General features: G+C 45.6%; 1 protein-coding gene across 4 annotated transcripts in view; it reads left to right on the forward strand.

Annotated features, from left to right (window-relative positions):
* The window catches only part of PLEKHG4 (pleckstrin homology and RhoGEF domain containing G4), an 85327-nt gene that overhangs the window by 12746 nt on the left and 49643 nt on the right, over nucleotides 1-22938 (forward strand). For all 4 annotated transcript variants that reach the window (XM_077185034.1, XM_077185035.1, XM_077185032.1 and 1 more), the window contains exons 2-6: nucleotides 1045-1242; nucleotides 6830-8939; nucleotides 14104-14319; nucleotides 18092-18215; nucleotides 19285-19378. In XM_077185034.1, the coding sequence (XP_077041149.1) occupies nucleotides 1045-1242; nucleotides 6830-8939; nucleotides 14104-14319; nucleotides 18092-18215; nucleotides 19285-19378 (2742 nt within the window). The remainder of the gene's footprint in view (nucleotides 1-1044; nucleotides 1243-6829; nucleotides 8940-14103; nucleotides 14320-18091; nucleotides 18216-19284; nucleotides 19379-22938) is intronic.

Raw genomic sequence — 22938 nt, forward strand, 5'->3', positions numbered from 1 at the left:
TGTTCTACAGGAGGCTGCAGAGCTTCTGCGTAAGCAGCTGAAGTGCTTTTCTTGTCTCTAGTGAAAGGAGGTGGATTTGGATCAGATGAGGATCTGGCCAGACACCTGAGTAAACTTTGATTTGGTTTTGGAGCAAAACTTACTCCCAGTGGCTGTAAGCTAGCCCAAGGGATCCCCTCTAAAATAGAAAAGAAAGGAGAGATCCTGATCCTCTCTCCAGATATGTACAGCTTTATATTTTTTTTAATTGTTACTTTTTGGCAAGCTCTCTTGATTTACACCCATGCAATAACTCAGAATTTGGCCTCCAGCACTGGAATTGGTCCTGACACTATGGGCAGGCTCTGGCTGGCAGGTTCTCCCAAATGAAGGTGGATGCAGGCAAGCCATTGCCTCTGATCCCCCTGAACAGGCATCCTAGGTATCAGTGAGTGTGCTCAGGGACCACCGGCAGCCCTGCTCACACACATTGTGTGAATCCTCATGTGAGGCATCTCGCACTGCAAAAATCTCCTGGCTCCTGCAGTAGAGCCTTTCATGAGAGGCAAACAGCTTTGAATAACGAGGAGTCGCTCTGGAGAATGGCTTTCCACAGAACCAAACAGCTCTGGCACCTTATCCTGAGCTGGGACTCCAGAGCACAGGAGGCTGAGGAGCTTCAGCCCACTGCAGGTGCCCTTAGCCCACCAGGGAGTGTCCCCAAACCATGGACAGGGCTGGTGATGCCCACCCCATGGCTGTCTGTCTTGCACGCGCTCACGTGCTGCGGTGTGGTCTAACAGCCGCCCCACCCCGCGCAGGCAGCACAAGGACTTGCTGCGTAAGCAAAAGCTGGCAATCCTGTGTGAAGCGCTCTGCGAGCACTCCACTCCTGGTTTGGGAGAGCTTTTCTGTGTTTACCTGCAAACTCTAGTGCCAAAAGAAGCCAGAAAGGACAGCACTTGGCTCCTTTGATCTTTGTTCCTCCTGCGTTTGGCGATGGCCGCGCTCCTGGGCGTTGGGCGGATCGTGCCCCAGTCCCACTAATGCTTTCTCTCTCGGCAGGACTCGGAGTCACTGGACGGCTGCATTCAGAGCACGTTATCAGCACTCTACCCTCCATTTGAGGCTACCGCAGCCACTGTTCTGTGCCAAGTTTTTGATGTGGTGGAGAAGACGTACCGTGGGGATGGACTGCACTACCTCATAGACTTCCTGATTCCAGCTAAGCACATCCTGCAGTGCATTCAGCAGGATGCCTGTGTGAGTACATCATGCTCTCTAAGGCATGTGAAGGCTTTCTTGGAGAGTTTTCTTTCTGCTCTTGTATGCAAAACGGCTGGCAAAAAGTGCTTGAGTATGTATGGCAGTCTAGGTGGGAGGGCAGGCAGACAATTAGGAAATAGTTGAGAAATTGTTGTTGAAGCTTAACCCTTCAGAGATCAGCGATCAGGTGTGGAGCAGTGCTCTCCGTTTCCGTAATCAGGAACACCAAGGGCTTAAGGGATTCACAGGAAGAGGTTTAGCAAAGTGTTTGCTAGATGTGTCTGACCAGGGTGGCCTCTGACCCCAGCTGTTCTCTGGGCCTGTGGATGAAGCTGTCGGGCTCCTGCCACTGGCACAATGATGTGCAGGGAGAAATGCTTTCAGTCGGTGTTTTTCCAAAACTCCAGCTCCCCTTTGATGGTTGCTGGAACGGTCACAAGGCTCAGTAGCCCCGAGGAGTCACGTTACATTTACTGCCAGAACGAGTCCAAGATTAACGTGCTTTACTGTTGGGAGTCTAAAATGTTAGAAACGATGAGTCAAACACCTCCAAAACTTGGCTCGAAGTCTGCAAGATGAAAAAAAACCCAACCAGCCCAAACAACCTAAAAGGTAGGTTTGTTCTAACTTCTTTGTCTCTGAATGTAAAGGGGGCATGTGGCCAGGCTTTCAATTCAAGTCCTCATGGTAGAGGGCAAGGAATTTCTAGGAAGAGGAAAAATATGGAATAGAGACTGAAATAGTCATTTACTCATTTGTTTCAAAGAAATTAAATACTGGGGGGACAGACCCATCACACAGGATGGATCCATGTGAGCTAGGCATCTTGAAAGTGTGTTTTGGTGTGTTTGTCACCCCGTATTGTCACCAGCCTCCAGCTTGGTGCCAGCCGTCTTTGTGAGTTGAGGAGGATCCAAGGTGGTGCATGACCTTGCTGCTCTCTCCCACCCTGAACACTGGAATAGATGTTATTCCATCAGTATCTGTAATTGGAGCTTCTAATTCTATGGTGCATAGTGTGTTTTTCCCCTTTAAAGAAACAAAAGTCTTTTCGTTTGTACAAACTGGTAATTATTTCAAGATGTTTCACGGCTTTCCCCAAAACACCGCCCTCGCTGAAGGAGCCAAGGTAGCAATTTCCCCACTTCTCGAGATCCCGGCAGCTTCTGAGCGGCCAGCGGTGCCTTGGGCAGGTGAGGCGGTGAAGGGGAAGGCAAGAAAGCAGCAGTGAGGTGGGCGCACGGTGCTGCTGTCCCTGAGGGGAGCCGTTGGGACCAGGGCCCGAGGAACGCAGGGCAAAGGCCGCCCAACCACCGCGCAACCACCGCGGCCCTCGGGGCGCACGGGGGAACGCGGGCAGGGCGGCTGGGCGGGCCTCCGCCGCCCGGCAGCCAATGGGAGGACAGCGGAGGCTGCAGCAGCCAATAGCAGCGCGGGGCCGCCTTGACGGGCACGGTGGCTTCAGTGGCTGTTGGAGGGCCGTTGGAACACGAGGCGCTGCAGTGCTCGGCCGTGAGGAGGGAGAGGTGTGAGGGAAATGGGTGGTGGGCGTCACAAGGAGGGAGAGGTGTGAGGGAAATAGGTGGTGGGCATCCCAAGGAGGGAGAGGTGTGAGGGAAATGGGTGGTGGGCGTCCCGAGGAGGGAGAGGTGTGAGGGCAATGGGTGCTGGGCGTTCTGAGCAGGGAGAGGTGTGAAGGCGGTGGGCACTGGGTGTCCTAAGGAGGGAGAGGTGTGAGGGCAATGGGTGCTGGGTGTCCTGAGGAGGGAGAGGGGAGGGCAGGTGGAGCTCGGGGTCCTGATAAGGGAAGTATGAGGCCAGTGGGCGCTGGAGAAGCCCAGGATGCTGGTGGCCCACCCAGCTGACCAACAAGATGTGGGTTGGGCAGCTGCCTTTAGGGAGGGCTGCACACGGCTTAGTATTAGGTATTGGGGGCTTTTGGTGAGGTGTGAAATGTCTGGGAGAGTGGTCAGCAAGATCTTTTCTTCTTGGTTGTGACCCTTTCAGGCCGTGACTCATGATTTTTGCTTCTGGAGTGCTAGTACTGGGAGATCAAGGGAAGCTCTAGGTACCTTGTACCCTCTTTAGAGTTGGGCCCAGGCTATTACATATTTTATTTAAAAGTCTGCTTGTTTGATATTTTAAATTTATTATTTCTTATTTATGAAATTTGTTTAATTTGCTGTGGGCTCTTCTTCCCCAAACCTCCACTGTATGCCCCTTCATCTTTATAGTCTGAAATCACATGGGACTGTTTCTTACTAATTGCTTTTTGAAAGTCTTGCCTAGTTTTTAGACAGTCTAAACAAAAGCAGTACTTCCTAGTTTGTAGTTCAGCTGCTCTGTGTGAGCATTTCCTAAACACACTAGAGGGAAAAAAATTAACTCACGTCTGAATGACTACTGTAGAAAGTCTAGAGAGCACTGGATCTTTTGTCAGCCTCTGCAGTGACAAAAGTGTAAATGGCTTCATGAAGTATTAGACAAGTTCATGGGCATCAGCTGGGTGTATTAAAATCATCAGCCTGTGAGTGATTCCTGAGAGTCTGGAAGGGGTGTTCCAAGGAGGTCTGTCTCTGCTCAGCACAAAGTTAAAAACCAGATTTTGTCCCTGGCTTTGAGGTGATGTCCTGAGCTAAATGGTCTGTTCCAGCTTAACCATCCCTGTAGCTTTAGAAGATTCCACTTTTGTGCCATTTTTGTTATTGGTGCCCAGCTCTTTCTTCAGAGGCAGCTTTATTCCTGGCTGCAGCCACTGGGTGTAGAGGGTGTTCCTGGCACTCCTCTGGTGGGCCTGGTTTGGCTCTGTAGTGTTTGGACACGAGAAAAGCAAATCCTTGAGCCTCAAAATGAGATGTTAAAGGTACTGTAATATGCCTCTTCACATAATCTTCCCTTTGAAGGTGCATTTTGGAACAGGAGCAGCCTGAGGATGCTCCACTTACTAAAGTTCTAAAGCTCTGTAATGTTTAGGCTATTATGGGACTTGCATTCCTGTTTTGGATGTTACTCTGGCTCCTGATGCAGTTTAGATTGTGGCTTTGTAGGGCTTTTCAGGAACTTCAATGCATTCTGCATTTTGGTTTTGGTGATTTTATTGCTGAGTTTTCTCCTTATGAGTCAGTAGGCAGACAAGTAAGCATCTAAACAGGGAGGCTGTTTGGAATTTCTTAATGTATGAGTGGCCCTCCAGTGGGTTACTCTGAATCCAAATTTTACCAGAATCTCTATGTCAAGTATGTCCTGATGGAATTCAGCTTTATGTTTTTGCTGCTGATGATTGTCTCTTTCACTTTTCAGTCCTATGAGCTATAATAGTTTGGGAGCTGATCTTCATCTGCCTCTTTTTCCCCTGAAAGACCCTTGGTACAGACCCTTGGCCTTAATAGGGTCTTGGTCTTGGTTTGCTGAGTTTAACTGCATTGTGGATGAAAGGAGCTTAGTGACAGAGGCATCTGTGCCTTGCTGATCAGAAATCCTGGGAACATCAGACTGCCCAGCTTAGCCTTTGAGGGAAGTACAAGCAGCTGTGTGTCAGGTTAGAGGGCTTTTTGGTTCTAACTTCATAGAAAGAGGAAAGAAGGGGATGTGTGTCTGCTCTGAGTCCAGGTTAGAATAGAAAGGTATTATTAATATGATCCTTCAAGTAAATGAAAACTAAAGTAAGGTTTCTTTTTGTAGTGATACAGTGTGTAAGTACATTAGTTAGGCAGTAGCAGTAAGTGAACAGAAGCAAAACTACTGTGACTGAACTTGACTATTTTGAAGAAATAGGACTGGCAGGTCTCCATCCTGGAATATGGAAGAAGTTACCATATGATGCTGAATGTCTGGTAGCAGGGATTTTATTGAATCTGTTAAGTCAGGACTAGTAACAAAATACAGAGAACAAGCTGAGCCTACAACATTGTGCACTGAGCAAGGACTGAATTAACTGACCCATGAAAAACTGAATAACGTTTTCATGTGGTTTGCTCCATGGCAGGTAGTGTCACAACAGCCTTTTTAATAAACCAACTCTCTCTAGAGAGATAAGTTCCATTGTTTAATCTCTGCCATAAAGGATTTATTATGGAGTCATATGGAAGATTAATTACTGTGTCAAAGGGGTTGAGGTTTATGCAAGAATTGCAAGATGGCTACAAACTGGTGAAAGGGAGGGAGGGTGTTTGTACTGGGGGGAAAATGGAGTTGGAGGCAGGAGTCATGAAGCACACCGTGCTTCTCATCCATGACCTTGGCATAAAAAGTAAGAGTATGTATGGCATGTTTGTGGTGAAACCAGCCTGGGACACACAAACTATAACCCGGCAGAGGAGGGTGATAAATGCATTGCACAAGATGAGCTCTAAAACTTTGTACTTAAATTTTCTAATGGTAGACTCAGAGGGCAAGCATGTGCCTCCACAAAGTGGGAGGCAGAACTTCTGTTGTGAACTGGAGTTCATCAGTTTGAAAAGAAAAGCCAGTAGGTGACTGGGCTACTGTAGGAGCGTGACTGGAAGACAAGTGGGATCTTAGCTTTAAGAAATGCTTCCAGGAAGCACATTTGGGAAGTGGTGATGCCATTACAGGCCATGTTTTACAATGCTTTGCACAATGAAAATGGTTTTTAAGAAAAAGAAATGGGCATTACAAAGGAGATACTTCAGGCACACTGAGGAGATGATGAAGGTAGACATGCTAAGGTCATGTGACATGGGTTAATAAATCTAAGCAATGAAAACACATCCAGAAAATAGAGGATTGAGGAGGAGGAGGAATTACTGAATCTGAAGGATGATTTGGGTTTCTAAGCCTGTGAGCAACTTTGCTTCAGGTGCGAGGAGAGTTAGAAATCTGGTGGGGCTGAAGGCTTGATGAACATAAGAAAGAAATTGCTTTATGCCAGTACCTGTTGTTTCAAGATGTGTGAGGATCCAGGAAGTTCCTTTCTGTTCTCTGATTTCTCTGCTGTATGGCAAAATACTTGAATTAATTGAATCCAAAGCCTCATCATACAGAAAAAGATGAAATTAATTGTGGAATTGATGGCTTATAGAATGGCTTAATTTAAATCTTACCCAAACAGAATCAAGTTCAAAGCACTGGACTTTATTTTTTGAAGTTGTGATAAAGCTGTAAATAATTGAGTCAAGTCAGTTCAGCCATGAAACTTCAGTTCTTTTACTTGGGTGGGATTTGTCTGAGGCATGGCCTGAGTGCTGCTATGTTTTGGGAATGAGTAAATTGCTGGTATGTTAAGTGTGGTTCCTCACAGCTTGCTGATGGCATTTGCTGCTTTCTTTCTCTGTAGCTCTGCTGTGCTTTCCTCATTTGCTGCTTCCTATCTCCTGTTTTGTTTTTGCACTGTCCTCTTCAGTGGGGTGTTGCAGCTTCCCAGTGTAACTTGTGCCCACCTGTCCTGCATGGGTGGTTTGTGTTGGTAGATTTTCTTATTTCTGCTTTTTCAAGAGAAGACCTTAGTGTGGAAAACTTGCAATAAGCAAAGACCCTAAATTCATCTGTTTTCTTGATCTCTTACAGAGAAGCTTGAGCTGAGATCTTTTGCTGGTGCTGAAAACACGTTCTCTTGTCTCCACAGGCTCCGTACTGCGGGTTGCTGTTTCGCCATGCAGGCTGGCCCCTGTGTATTCAAGAGAAGATTGTAATCCAGCTAGCTTCCATTGACTGGCAAATCTTGAAGCCTGGTGACTTCTACCTGCAGGTGGTCCCCTCTCTGAAGAAGCCTCCACGGATTGTACTGAAATGTTTGGCAAAAGATAAGCATAATGTAGAAGAAGTGGTGATTCCAGAAGTTTCATATACCTCTATTTTTACTCTGGAATGGTTGAGTACGTTCAATGGAGAGCGGATGGGCATAGCACTGGAAAATTGTTTACTAACCACTGATGACAAAATATTTCGTGTCCCCTGGGATAAAGTGGTTAATCCTGAATTTATAAATAAACCAAAAATAATTGAAAACAATATCATCTCTCCAGAAATAACAGAGGAACGTTCAATTTTGTGCCTCTCCACGGACCGTACTAAGTGCGGTTCACCAGACCTGAGGTCTCAGTATCTACAAGAACTAAGCTCAAATCGAGACAACCCTGTCATCAGCAGCACAGCTCCACAGTTCAATGAAGCTCTGATCAATGGTGTCTGTACAAGTCCTGTGACTCAAGAGAACTTGGAAAGTGACCTTGAAGGAGAGTACGTTGAGCTGGCAGAAGTTTCACTGCCCAGATTTGGGCCACAAACAGGATCTTTAACACAGTCGCTGGCATTAAGTTATTTAACTCAGCCCAGGGCACGAGTGAATGAGTCTAAAGGCAAGCACAGGTTTATTGTCATACAAGACAGCACCTACTCCAAGAACTTAATTCAGTCAGCACTTATGCAGAAAGAGCACTGTCAAATGGACACTCTGAGCGCTTCTCCAGAAGTTCTCAAAAATGTTACTCCGTTGGAAGGCAACAAAGTGATGGCACATGGAGAACTGTCCCCAGAAGGTCAGCTGATACCAGCTGATCCTGGAAGTATGGGTGATAACTTTCCTATGGCTGAGCCTCCCGCTTGCTGTGCAGAAGATTCATCTGTAGAGCGGGAGACTCACGGTGAGCGATACGCACTGTGCAGCTACACTGATGTGTGTGCTGGAGATGCTGTCAGCTGCAGGGCACGAGTGCCTGGTGCCCCTGGAAACGTGGAGGGACAAAGGGATGGACCTAGTGAAAATGCTGGTGTTGAAACATTGGAGCAGAGCCCAGAAGTGATTCTAGATGCTACTGCTGCTAAAGAGGAAGTGATGCTGGGAGTACGCACAGAACCACTGACTGAGGGTCAAAAGGAGGTGACACTGATGGATGCTTCTTCTGGACCTGTCCTAGGGCCTTTGGGACCATGTTGCACACTAAAGGAAGCTTCTGATGTCTCTTGCCAGGTTGTCAGTGGAAGTGTTGAGCCAGTTCAGGTCACTACATTGCCTGAGAATTCAGAGGTAGGTGGGGAGAGAGGCTCTCCTTCAGGGAACATGGCAGATGTAAGTGCTGGCTGCAGCGATAATGAGGCAAATAGCAGTTCTGCATTAAGTCCTCCAGAAGAGAGCCAAGGAGATGTAGATGAATTTGAGGTGGGAAGAAGGGACAGCCAAGAGGAAGTGAAAGAGTCTCAAGAAATGTTGACTGTAAATGAAAATCAGACTAGTCATAGTCACTGTTCTGTGAAAGCTCCAGCGGATGGAACCTTGTCAGATGGTGAAGAGCAAGAGCATAAAAAGGCTGAAGAAACTATACCACTCAAAACTGCCCAGTCAGCAGAGGAGAATCAGATGGCAGAACAACTAAATAACAGTGACTTGTTGGCTCCCAGTGCACAAGAAGAGGATTCAAGTCTGTTCAAAACGCAGAGGTCTGGAGGGACGGTTGAGGAACCGCAAAGGCTGGTGGAAAACCATGGCTGTGAAAGTGAAGAGAATTCTCTGCTGAACCGGGAGCATGTTGCAATACAGGACTTGCAGGGACAGGTGGAGAACCAGGAAAATTGTTCTTACAGGGAAAGGTTGAAGACTACAGCCTCAAAAACACTGGAATCCATTGAGGAGGAATTGGAGGGTGGACCACTGTCCTCAGGATCTGCTGAGGGGCATACAGAGCCTACCACTCTGCAGTCCCAGCCAGAGGCATCATCGGGGGCATCACCTCCTAAAGGTACAGCCATTGGGTGTTTGTTGGTTGTGTTTGGTAACATGGATTGAAAGCAAAATCCTCAAGGAGTACTACTTATCAGGCAGGATTTGATAAATACATGTGGGAAGCTTTGGGGTAGTAGCACAAAATGCTGGGAAGAGATAAATTGTCATTTTTTGTGGCATGAAATTAGCTTTCTCTTCACAGTTGGGTTTATTGTGATATTTTGTTTAATAATTCTTTGCAAATTTATGTTGGTACAGAAAAAAATTCCATTGGAAGAAGCTTTTAATTTCAGTTAATCTGATTGCTGGTGGCCTCCTCCTGCTTCCGCTCATGATGTGCAGAATGTATGAGGAGAGACTTGCCTAACTATACAAGTCTTTCATAGTTGAAAACTGGCTTTAGGAAGATGGCTGTGGCAAGAGGAAGCAGCAGTGGATGCCACAGTAAAATACTAGTTGTGTAACGTGACCTGAAGATCAACAAATGTATGTGCTGATAACTGATTCAGGCAGCAAGCTGCAGAGCTGAGGGATTCCCCCCTCTTCCCTGCCTTCCCCTCCGGCATGCTTTCTTCAGCTCGATTGTGTTTCAAGTAGGAGCTGTTTAACTTGAGTGGGAGAGCACAGAAATGAAGCATCTAACTCAGATGGAATGTTCAAGCAGGTATTACCCAGATTTCTTGACGCTTGGGTTCCTGAGCTGGAGCTGTGCTGCTTCAGGAGGACTGAGAGGGCAATCCAGGTGTGTGCCTTTTGCAGCAGACTGTAGGCAGGCGGTGTGTAACCGCAGGGGCCCGGTGTGGGCTTTGCCCAGCTCTGCTGAGTCTGGAAAGCTGCAGCTCGATATGCAGATGACACAGAGGAGCGGGTGTGCGGCGGGGGCGGGCGGAACATGCCATTCCAGTTCAGCAGCTCTCATTCCCTGAGACCCCTGGCTAGGAAAATTACCCAGCTTGAAATGTTGGAGTGAGGACTCTTGAAAGGGTTGGCGTACAGACCCACGTTGCTAGAGCATGTTTGGGCCTCTGGGGCAACAGATCCAGAGCTGGTTGTCTTGGGATGTGCTGCCACTGTAATGCTTGCCCTTGTCCCAAATTATGTGGCCAAGAGCTGCTGCATGATTCCATTTAATTGCATACACAGCTGCTTCTCAGGTGCCCAAAACTCACATTTTACCTGATATCTTAGTGACCTTCTAATGGAGCTAAATTAGTGTCCACTGATTAAAATAAAACTTCATTAACATTTGCATCAAACAAATCTATAGTTAGGCAAGCCCGGGGTTACCAGGCATTTCTGATACTTTTGAAGTGACAAGCATTTCACTTTTGCAAAATGGAGGGGTCAGCTCAGAATTTCTATTTCTGCAGCGCACATCTGTCTGAGCATCTGTCACCATGAGCAGAAAAAAAAAAAAATCACCTTCTGCCTATCTGTGGGTCTTGGTGGATATATGTGAGGAAATATCCATGCTGTGGGTGTCCATTCCCCTGGCCAACCTGAACCTGGCCTGACTTCTTGCTTGCTCAGGACCAGGCCTTGGAACACCTAGTCCGTGTTTAGTACTGGGTGGACACTTTGCTCATGAGTGCTGTGATTGCTTGTAGAGTGTTCCCATCTCTTTCCTTTTAAAATTAACCAGGTCCGGCTTGTTATGAGATGTGTGATGTTCTCACTGATCCAAAGAATAAATCTTGGCCACTGCTGGAGATTTTAGCAGTGGTGGATCCTCTTGGGTACACACAGAGTTTGTTTTTAATGAAAGACAATAAAAATGATTTTGGGGATTTGGCTGAAATAAGTGACACTTTTGGTTCAAGTCTGCTGATGTTAAACTTGGGCATTGCAGTTTAAGAAAAATTCAAACCTTTTTTCTCAGTGTTTGTAAAGCAAAAGAAACAACCTAAATTGCCAGGAAAACCATCCAAAGTGTCCAAATAAACTTTTTGTGGCAAAGGGAAGCTCAAGTATCTGTTAATGCTGGCAGTACTTCTTAAACACTAGAGCTGGCACTATAAAAAGCTTAATCCATTCAATTACATTAGATTGCTTTGAGATCCAAACAAGCCATCTCCTTATCTAGCCCCATTAAACCCTCAGAGATGTACTTACAAGATAATTCAGAGATAAAATTACAAAGCAAAGCAAACGTCCTACAAATGGACTTTACTTTTCCAGCAAGGTGGTTCTGTAGGTTAAATTCTCTGTGTCTTGTTGAGGTCATTTTGCTACTATGATTGGAAACTGTGGGTATCTTGCCTAAACTATAAATAACAACAAAGCTTAAGCTTTACTGGGTCAATTCAGATCTGAAATTCACACCTCAGCAGCAGTGGGCAGAGGCACAATTTGCTTTGTGTGAGGTGGAGGAGCTTGCTTGTTACAGCAGATATTGTTGATTATGTCAAAATACATGTTCAGAACTGGGGCATCTGAGTTTGCTGTGTCTGCATGTTTTTCCTTGTCCCTTAACTCTCTCCCTTTACTTCCATTCTCAGTGAGCTTATTTTGTGCACAAATAGAGTCTAACTTAGAAAGACTTAGATATAAATAGAAAAAAGTCTGAAGTAAAATGTGACCTGTTTTGAGTTAGTGGCTTAAAATTTACACTGGTTCCATTCACAGATAATGTGACTGCTGTTTTTTCCTAATGACTAACATCCAAATGAAAGTGGATTTTGAAACTTCACAGCTCTGGAAAGAATGCCTCTATTTTGTGGGTGGAAAATACCTTGATATTCAAGAAATAGTCTGAAAAGCCACACTGGGGCATATTCAGCAGCACCTGTTAGGGCGTTCCGTTCCTGGTCCCGGTTACTACCTCATGTTAGCATAGGTGATACTGGTGCTGGGGCAGTTTGCAGGGAAAATGCTAATGTCTCTTTGAAATGCACACAAGCAAATCCTCCTCTACCACTTCCTTGACCTCGGGGAAAGGTGGAACCTGCAAACACGGCAAATTCAGATGTCCCTGTTCTCAATTTGCTTTTAGATGTAATCCTCCGCATTGGACAATTTCCGCTTTAGTGAGTGCCTCCGCCCCGACTGTGAATAACAAACAGTGCGCTTGGGCCTGTTTGGGAGAGCTGGCATCTGCACATCTGAGCTGGCCTTCAGGAGCTCAGGGAAGAGTTTTGTTTGGCCAAGATGTGCATAGTCTGGAGGCTGCACAGCTTTAGTGAAGTTTCCCCAGGGCTGAAAAGCCCTGGTACCGTGACTGTGTATGGTGGGCTGAGCAAAATCTTTCCTATCTTTTGGGAGCTGCTGCCTCATTCCTAAGAGATATCCAAGGCAGGACTGTAACACACATTTATGTATTTCTCTTGCCCTGGTGTGTAACCTATGTGGAACACAGCTATGTTCTGTTTCTTGTCCTCTTGAAATCTCACATTTTGGTCCTCCTTGCAGGCTTTTGTCATTTAATGCAGAATTCTTCACTACAAACTGTGTAGTTCTTCTTACTGCCAGTCCTTACATCTCATTGATAAGGTGATTCCATGTTCTCCTAGAAAGTCTACCAGCTCTTAGTGTGAAACCTTTGGGCACAACTTCCATGACTCTGTGATGTTCAGGATACCCTTTCTGCAGGAGATCAGTGCCCCTCAGAAGTGCTGCTCAGGAAGATGTGGCAGTGTTTGAAGTGGATGACCTCTTGCACCACTGGGAAGTGGAGGCTGACGTCCCCCTAGGAACAGAGTGGGACTCTGGTACAGCCCAGAACTGGGCAGAGCCCTGAAGCCATCACAGCAGCTTATGTGGCCAAATGCAGCAGATGCAGGGATGCTCCTCAGCCAGTGGTGTTACCAAAGAGGAATGAGCAGCTATTCTATCATGCCCTTGATGGTGCAGTGCCTGGGAGCTCCTCCTAGTTTCCCCCACTGCTGCATGATTTGTTGCAGTGAGCCATGCTGCTCAGGGCACTTCTCTCACCCATTTTAGCAATTTTGAAAGCAGTTCAGGCTAAGCTTCAACCTGTAAATCTCCTTCACTGCTAAAACTTGTACTGAAAGCCACTTCAAGGACTGCTTTGTTCCTGGTCCTGTTCTTTAATGAAGTATTGGAATCTGTTAGTAAATAAACTGAGTCAAGTGTCAGCATTGTTGATGCAGCAGGAAGGTAGGATGGTTGAAGTAAATTTTAAATAGCAATTAAAATGTCTGACTTCAGAGCAAGCAAATAAATATTCCACTCTTATTTTCGTGAAGAAATGTTGATATTTTTGTTGATAGATACTGAAGTATCAGGTTTAGTAGTGAAGTTTAGTATTTTATTTAGTGTAGCTTACTGCAAACACAGGGATAGCCTAGTTGGGTACTTAGGATACTAAAGATCTATTATTGAAGATGTACTGTTGGCTTCTAATTCTTGTGATGTTGGGAAATGGGGAATAATACTTCCCCATGGGTAGATACTTTTTTTCCTTCTTTCCAGATAATTTTACATGAAAATTGAAACTTGATAGAACTAGCTTTAGTTTCCATGTAGTAGCCCAGATATTTAATTTTAGAATTAACTGATTCTGATAACTTGTACTTTGGAGCTGAGGTATCAGACAAAGGAAGCATTTTCTGCAGTTCTTGAGCAGGAGCTGATTGGTGTAATCATCCTGTTCTTCAGTGTTTTTAAATGTGTTCTTGACTTTCAAGTTAAATGTTAATTAAAAAAGGCTGGACAAGGAGAGCAGGGTCTCTTTGGCTAATTTCCAGCTGATCTGTCAGCCTCCAGTTGACTTCATATTTTCAGGAACTAATCTGAAAGTGGTGTTGGGGGTGTAATTCTGTCCTGATGGAGTAGCCCTCCCTGTCAGAAGCTGGTTTATCACTTCAGCATGCTCAGGCTGCTGGAGCTCAGCCAGGGACTTGCAGTGTGCCAGACTTCCAGGCTGTGAGCAGACATGTACTGCTTGATATGTTACCTTTAGAAAGAACTTTGACTACAGTAATCCCCATCTGAATTGAGCTTTTATACTTTGCAAACTTTACAATAAATTGGTTTCTTTTTATAGAATTACAGTAGTATTAATGTTATAACCAGTTTTAGAACATGCATGCTGCTGGCTAAAGAGCTGGAGGAGCTGCAGAGTGCTGGAGCTGGGAGCACATCTCTCCCCAGTCTGGTACTTACCTGACATCTTTTGGGTGGAACTCTGCTCGAGCTTCTGTTTGTTGCTTGTCTTACAGGGATGATGCCAGAAGAGACAGAGATGAGAAAAGAGGCAACTGGCACAGGTGTGTTGAAACCAGTGAGTAAAAGCAGTGCCCTGGAGGAAACTTCACCTCCTGTTACTCCCCCGACATCCCCAACTTGTGGAACTGCCTGGGGTGGTCACTTTGCACCTACGATAGTGAAGGATGTGAACCCAGAAGTGCTCAGGAGTGGAGTTGCCTGCCTGCCTGGTGAGTAGCTGAGCCAGAATGTGTCTTGGAAATGTGGTTTGTAGGAGGGCAAGGGAGGTGAGCCTCCTTCTGCAGCACTGGAGACTGGTGCCAATTCTATTTCTTCCAAACCTCTTCAGAAATTCCACTTCTTGAATCCTCTGAAGTTTCCGAATGGGCAGGACAGGAAGTAGAACTTCCCTCCCATTAATGTTAATTTGCTCTCAGGAGTCTCAAAATGTTAACCAAGTGTGTATGAGTCAGAAATGCCAAATCTGTGGGCTCATACCAGGAGTTCAAAAAGAGCAGAGTGAGGATGCAGCTAATGATGGGCTGGTGGGCCTGACATCAGACCTGGTCAGAAGAATAGGAACTTGATTCACCTGCTAGGTAATTAAAGGATAGGAATGTAGAAGATGCTCTTTGACAGGACTCTTGAAAACCAGTTTTATTCTTGGTAATTAGAAGTTTAGTTGACTAAATGTAGCCACATAGATATAATAGATTTTTAGAAAACATTTGATTTCATGACACGTGGTGCTGAGAGGAATAGCCCAGTGAAGTGGATGGGCAACATGTAGGGTGAATGATAGTGTAGCTAAATAGCAGATGACAAAACCTGTAAGCTATCAAGGGAGAACTTCCCAGAATTATTCTGCCAGAATCAAGATGTAGGTCAAATGTTATTCAGTGTTTGCATCTGATAGAGCAATGAATATCAAATAGCTGCAGATAAAATTTCTGCATGGGATGAATACTGGCAGAGGGGTGAACAAAGCTGAGGCTGTTGGACAGAGCAGCCAGGGTTGCTTGGTGTACAGGGCCCACACAAGACGTCTTTGTGTTTAACCAAACATGAAGTAAAGCAGAGAAAGTAAGAGCTACCTCTCTAGTGTGAAGCAGCATTTGGCAGCTCTGTGTAAGGAGCCCCTGTGGGCTTGTCCTTTCAGAGCCAGCAGAGGGTTGTTCAGTGTGGGGCAGGAGGAGCTGCATTTGATCAGCTCAGGGGCCACATACGAGTTAAAAATTGGGCAGAGAGCCCAACCTCAGAGAAGAGGTCAGGCAGACTGTGCAGTGTGGAGGAGTAGGGAAGGAGAGCAGAAAGGCAGCACAGGCATCTCCCCAGTGGTGCTGGGCAAATGCTCCCACCCCCCCATCTTGACCTCAGTTGTGTAAAGGGGAGGAAACAACTAGACAGATTAAGAGACTGATTTTTTACCTCTGTATACTTATTGGTGATGCCTCTGAACTCTGAAATAGTTTGGGCTGTATTGTAAAAGGAAATGGTAAATATTAGAAGTGGTGCAGAGAAGGGTTACAGCCCTTTCTTGTAATTAAACTGGGTGTCTTACAACAAGAGACTGGAAGGTTGTTTATCTCATAGGATGATTGAGAAAGAGATGAAATCACCTTTGTGCCAGGAAAGAAGGGAGTTAAAACTTTTCCAGTTTCTGGAAGAAGGTGAAATGGAAAACCAAGGGCAGGGCAGAGTAATGGTACATTCATACATGTAACTTTGCATTAGGAGATGAATTGTTACAACAAATTCCAAAGGAGGATTTTTAATCTTCTGGTCTGCTGATGAGTTTGGACATTTTTATGCTGTATATAACAGCCCAGAAAGTTACAGGAGTAGAGAGGGTCTTTCAGAGAAGCTCTCAGTCCATGCTGTTGCAGAAGCCTGACCATGTTACCTAATGCTCCCTTTGTCACAGATTCCTCTCATAATGTACAAATGTTAAATGAGACAAAAACATTTGAATATGTGATGGAGGGATAGCAAATGCCCACAAGAAGCAAGGATTGGGTTTGATACAGCTTCCAAGCAAGTTTTTCTCTAAGGAAGGAATTATGTTTCCTGTAAAAGCACTATGAGATTTGAATGACCTCTCTGCCTCTTTGGGGTTTCAGTGGGCACCTTCACACCTGAGGGAATGCACTCACCACTCAGTTAAATGCTTTATGTTAGTCAGCAACAATGATACAGTAATTATATTAGAAGGAATAACTTATAATGAATGGTAAATAAGAGCTAATAAACTAGTAGCTGATGTAGTTAGTTGAAACTTCCAGGATAGTTTCAGTTTTGGATTATGCCACTGTTGAAGACCTAGCCCTGGTGTCTCTGGTTGCTTTTTTTGACCTGATCAGGCAATTCCCAAACTACTAGGTGGAAGTTCAAGGTTTAATCAAATTCTGGTCATTCCCAACCTGCTTGATAGACAGAAGATGTTGCTTCAAAATTAAAAAGTTTTATTGAGCCATTTTTCCAGTAATTGAGGGCTTTTTTTTTTTTAATTTTATTTTGTGATGGTCCCCTTAGCTTATGAAACAAATTATATTAATGAGCTTTTTCTAATTTCTTTCCATCTCTTTGATTATGCAGCATCCAGGCTACAGTACTTCAGGAGTAATAGAAGTCCTCCTGAATCACACTGATGATGAAAGATTTTTGTTAGCAGGAGAAAGCCTGTGTCACAGTTTTGGTCCCTGTGAGGTAGAAAGCCCTGCTTCAAAATGGTGTCCATCTGTGTCTGTGGCCCTTACTCAAGTCATGTCCAAGTGACAGATGGAGATGACACTGGGGCAGCTTTCCATGCTTGTGCCTGTCCATCTGTGTCTGTTTTACCTGACAGCTCTCATGCCTGTCCCTGGGATATGGGGGAGAGAGGTGGTCCAGGACAGTATCTCCTGTGGTGGGAACAGAGTTAAGGAGGGAAAGAAACAGATTTCTCTAAGTCTCTGCTTTTGTCTTGTGCTTGGGATTTCTGCCCACTCCCCATCTTTCTTGTACTGTTTGTATGACAGGAATTGGCTCCTGTTCTTGTGAAATACTCTTCACACAAAAGAGGTGTTGTCCTTCCTGTTCCCCAAATCACTTACTTTCCCAGTTGCTTGAGCAGGCTCACTGCAGGTACTGCCTGATTTTGAGTCTCAGAAGCAGCTCTGGCTTTCCACAGTGCTGTGTCCACCTGCTCTTTACCCCTGCTTTTGCATCTGGAGAGGAGGCTGGACATAATCCCAAAGCTGGCACTGTTAGGTCCTTCTCCTCCTGTGATAAGCTGTGACTTTGGGCTTTTGGAAAATGGGTGGCAGGGAAGCATTGTCCTTCCTGGCTAACTGAAGCAGAGGGATTTCTCCTTCTTGAGTGTATCACAACTCAGCTGGGTTGCCTGTTCTGTGCTGTATCTATTCCCTGGGCACTGAGCAAGCTCTGCACCTAATGAAAGCATAGCACTGCCTCTGCCCTTTGTCAGAGCTGTAGGCAGGCAGGAGTGTGCTCCTGGACTGTCCTCTCTGCAGCCTCTGAGGAGCAGCTCTGGGCTCCTGCTCCAGGGCTTTGCTTGCAGCATGGTTACATTCTGGGCTCAGCATGTGCCCACTCTCCTAACATAGTGCATGTTCTGCAGACCTGTTTGCATTCTCTCATCTGACAGCAATGTGAAGGTGAGATTCTCTGTCTTGAATTTATGAGATTTCTGCTTTTCTCAAGATTATTGTTAGGTAACTTCAGCCATATTTATGAAGAATGTCTGTTTGGGTGGAGGACAGCAGTACAAATTTAACACTACCATGAGAAAGACAAGCTGAGCTCATCTGCTTCACTCTGGAGCAGCATTTGGGTACTTTGGAAGTGTGTTTATAGCATCCTACCATCTGCAACCTGCACTGAGTTCAGTGCAGGATTTCCAGGAAGGTGGTGGGGTCTTAGTAGGAGAATATGATGCATACAGACCTGGAACCAGGCTCTCTTGAATGACTTGTGTGATTTCCACCCCCTCTCTTTTTACAGGTACGAGAGACAAATCGGGACGTGCAGTGGCCATAATAACAACAAGGAGCACAGCCTGGTTAAACCCCCACTGCAACACCACTGAGCTTGTACGCCTGCTTCTGTACTTGCACAGCATCCCAAGGTTTGTGATGCTCTTGGGCTGACAGCTGCTGCCATGTCTGCTTTCCCTTTCCTGGAGATGGGAATTGAGACAGGAATGGAAGGAGGTTGACTTTATTGGCCTAGGAACTTGGTCTAGACAGTTCTGAAATTACACAGCTGGGAATCTCCTGCTTGTGTTCAGCAAGCACTTTGCCTATTCTGTATATGCCGTGTGCACATGGTGTGATATAATTGGGTATGTACTGAATGTTTTCATGTGTTGCCATGAATCCAAGCCATTCTTGCTATCCTTCATTAGTTCAGAAAATGGGATTTGGGAGCTATCATGGGGCAGTCATGCAGCAGCTCTGTGATAGTGTTGTGACATGATATTTTAGGGCCAGGCCTCCAAGCTGAGAGGGAGGAAGGATCTGTAAGGGTTGAGAGGCTGCCTGATATGTGTCTGAAAAAAGCCTCTGTCTGCAGGCTGGAGTTTGCTGGAGCTTCTCTTCCTTTCACTATGACAGACTTTTCTTCCCCAGCTCATCACTATTTTTCGCTTGTATATGATTAAATAAGAAGAGGTAAAGCAACTCTGATAGTGATTTTTTTGAGGCCTTTAAATCATTAATAAGGGGAGCAGGCTTAATCCATGAGAAACTCATACTTTGTTTCTTATGCTTCTCCCTTCAAATCTGATTCTAGATGAGGTAGACATTGGGTCTGCTCCAGACTGGCTGCTCTCCTGAAACAGTTAGGCTGAAACCGAGCTTGTCTCTGAACACAATTAGGAAGAATTGGTTTTCCTGTGTGGATTATCCAGTGTGCATCAGCACCTTTGCCATCAGTGACAAATATTCTAGGAATAGGAGAAATGGGAAATTGGGTGGAAGTCATATAATCATATGGCAAAGGTAAAAACAGAGCAATTATTTGGTGGTTTCTGTGTATATATTTTGCTCAGGAGAAGGTGGCTAATTAGTTCCTGTTATTATAAAGCCATAATGTACTGGTCTTTTTTCACCCTGCCATGACTACAGGTTCTGTTTTTATAGTCTTATTAATTTTCATTGGTGACAAAGGTGACCTTTTTATCTTTGTCCTTGCAGACCAGAATGTCAGGCTTTGGGTCTGACTGTTCTTGTGGATGCTCGTCGCTGTTCTCCCGTTCCTGCTCTCTTCAAGGCGTTCAGCACGTTGCAGGTGAGCCTTGAGCCTGGCCAGAGGAGCACTGGCTGCCTTGCTGGCATGGTTGGATGTTACATCTCCATCTGCTGCTCGTGTCTCCATCTGCCACCTGGCTTTCAGTTGGCTTTGGGAGGTGGAGCTACGCACCCAGCCCTGCTTTAGGAGGATGACCTGGACTTGCCAGACTGCAGACAAAGCAAAAAACCTAAGCCAGTCTGAGTTAGGGGAGAGCACCCCTCCCCACCCCTCCAAATTTGCTTTCATCTCAGTGCTGAGAACAGCCCGTACCCAAGTCTCAATGCTGTCATGAATTATCTTGCTTGGAGGTGTTGTCCCCTGCACTGAGGGGCTGTGTGGAATGTGCAGGGGTTGTTGCCTGCTGCAGAGAAGGGAGGGAGAGATGCCTCTGCTGCTGTCATGGGAAGGGAAGGACACTGCTTGCTGTGCCAGGTGGAAAAGCACGTGCAGCTGTTGATGTGGCTGTCAGTGAATGATTAGAATCGGATGTGCTGTAACTCTCTATTGCTTCAGGTCAAAGGGTTTCATATCAGTCACTTGGGAAGCCAGTGGGTTACGTTGCCCCCCTTCCCAGATAGAAACTATCTGCTGCTCTTAGAAAGACAGGGAGATGATGGGTTGTAGCGATGACTAATCTTGTTTAAGCAGGTGTTCCTTTTAAATCAGAGCTTAGGTCTCTTAGGACTCAAACTCTGCAAACTGGAACAGGGCAATGTTTTAATGAAGCTGATGTCTGTGGTTTATGTGCTTCAGTGCCACATCTGAGAGTTGAGTCTGACTCAGAGGTCTGTCTCCTCCTGCTTCCTGGGCTGGGTGGAGCTGTGAGCTCTATCAGTGTGCTCATTCTCTGTGGTGAAGGAGTAATCTGTGCCCTGCTCAGTTCTGCAGAGGTAACAAGCAAACACGTTCTCTTTTATGCTGTGCCCACATGGCAGTAGGCTTGCTAAAGCTTTTGAGCATTTCACTGTCCATGTAAGTTGCATGGCAGTCTTAGTTGCCTGATTTGGAAATCAGTAACATGTTCTGGCTGTCTCAATTCTCATACAAGCATGGTAATAATGCCATTTTAACCTTAAGTTTCCCCTCTGAAATGAGGGAGGGGGGAAGCTTTTTGCTGTGCTGTGATGGCTGTTTGGCTCTGAGCACCTCCTTATCAGGGTGGTGCTACAGTTACTTAACAGAGTTTAATGTGCTGTAAGACAGATTGCTGGACCTAAGTGTGTGCTCTAGGTAACAGTGACTGATTACTCTTACTGTTTACAAAGGCTGATTACTCTGCTTATGGGTTTTTGATCCTTACACTGACTCTTCTGAAGACTCAGTAAAGGAGACCTGTTCAGGTAGCTCATCGCCTAGTTATGGCACAGGAGTAATCCCTGGCCTCACTAAGATCCTCAGCATTTACTCTGTTATCCCATGGCAATGTTGTCCTCTGCTCTGGAACAAGGGTAGAGTAATACAGAAAACTGAGCATAACTACAGTGAGGCAAGCTAAGTATTGTGGAGTGCAGCAGGATTAGCTTGGCCAGTGACTGCTCTGAGGTACAGACTGTGTGTTACATCTCTAAGGTTACCGTGCACATCACCTCCTTGGGGACCTTTCTGAAATCCCTTACACATCTCAGTGTCTCTTGTCTCTGGCAGACTGTCTCTAGAGCTCATTTCTCTGCTGTCCACCACTCCCCTTATAGAGGATTTTACTTACATAGTTTCTGTGAAGCCTACTATGATAATGTGCTGGAATCTGTTTAATGTTGAGGTCCAGCACTGCTTATTCAGTTCTGAGGGGTTGTTTTCCTCTTAACCCAGCAGTGGGAAGCACTGCTTCACAGTGGGGCAGCACAGATCAGATGCCCTATTGCAGAGTCCCTTCCTGCTGGGCTCTGTTAAGCCTAGAGAGACTCCTGGGAAGCAAAGGTTCCTGGGTCAGGATATGTCAGCCTGAGGAAATCTTCCTTCCATTTCTCCATCTTTTGAGAATGAATGCATGATTGGAATTAAATGCTAGTAGACAACTTTGGGTGCTTGTAGGTTAGTTTTCCCTACAGCAATGAGAGTCTGTCAGTTGCTCTGTCCAGAACCACCTGGTAAACTGGTGGGAGCTTGTCCTCTCTGCCTTCAGGGTAGGGCCAGTTGTATTCTGCAATAATTTTTTCGCCTTTTGTTTTGGAATATTGGGTGGCTGGGAAATCTTTCTGTCCCAGACAGCAGCCGGAGCAGAGGGAGTGGGGCAGAATCAAAGGAGCTGCAGAGCTATCTCAGGAAGAAGCAGGAGGAGCTCTGGCAGCTCTGTGCGGAGGTGAAGGGAAGTGCACTGTGCGTGCATGTTGCAGGAATAGATCAGGCTTGTTCCTGTGGGAAACTGTGTAATGATGCTTTGGAGCAAGGATTTTTGCAGGATAAATGCTGTGATGTTTGGTTACAGATTGTCACAAGTAGGCTCTGTGCTGTGGAGGGTAGCTCTTAAGAGGAGCTTTGCTGCTCAGAAGTCCTAGACTGATCCCTTGCTCAGTGAGCAGACAAGGCATGGACAGTGGAATGTGTACCCTGCCTTCAGTGAGCAAGTATCTGTGGGATTTCCCTCTGCCTGAATCTTAATAGAGTGAGATTCTTTTGAATTTCCCATATCAGTGTGAAGGCTGTGTTTTCGTGTTGGGTTGGGAAGAGTCAGTTTAGCATTTGAAAGCAGAGAAGTTCTGTGCAAACCTTTCTGTTCAGGAGGTGTATTTGCATTCTCACTTAGTGCAGAAGTGCAGAGGAACTTGGTCTCTCATGTTAAAGACAGGGAACCCCTGCTAGTCCATTAGAGTGGTCACTCAGAGACTGACTGAGGTGTCTGGGGACTGTCCCCTCTGTGCAAACATTCCTGGCAGCCTGTGCTTCAGACTGTGCCAGTGTTGTTAAGTCTGGCCATGGGTTTCCATTTGGGGCAGGAAGCCAGAAAACTGGAACTTCAGTCTGAGAAACATTGGAAGAAATATCTAATTCTCTTTAAAAGGAATAATTATAAAAGGCTCTGTATTTACCCTGGTGCTTTCTGAACTCCTATTGATGCCCCTCTATTCTATGCTGTCCAAACTGTACCTGTTTTGGGAGGTGAAGAGTTCACTTGTATGTATGAAACTCTTGTTTCTTTGCTTCCATAAAGTTGGTTTTGTTAGCAGAGAGGGTAAGAGATTGTGCATAAAGCTGCAGGAAAGCTTCCTCAGTGGCATCCTGCTGTTCCCAGCTCTGCTTGTCTCCTGAGATGCTCCTGGTAAACTGTTTCAGTCTTTGGATTGCTCCATCAGTGCTAGATGAGACTGACTTATCTTCAGCTGTTCAAATTTAAAAATGTGGTGAAAAGTACTTGATTTCTTTGGAAATACAATTTCTTCTTGAGTTGGAAAACCTTGAACTTTTCCCTTGACAGCTTTATTTGTGAATGGTTTTTCAGTTTCTATTTTCAGGAGTAACAAACAAATGAGTATTTTGGCTATTGTGGTAACCTCTTGTTACACCATCACTACCTTTATCCCTCACTCATATTGCACATCTTGTGACTGTTGGCATAGAAG

Source organism: Agelaius phoeniceus, chromosome 12 (genome assembly GCF_051311805.1).
Source record: "Agelaius phoeniceus isolate bAgePho1 chromosome 12, bAgePho1.hap1, whole genome shotgun sequence".
NCBI classification, from domain to species: domain Eukaryota; kingdom Metazoa; phylum Chordata; class Aves; order Passeriformes; family Icteridae; genus Agelaius; species Agelaius phoeniceus.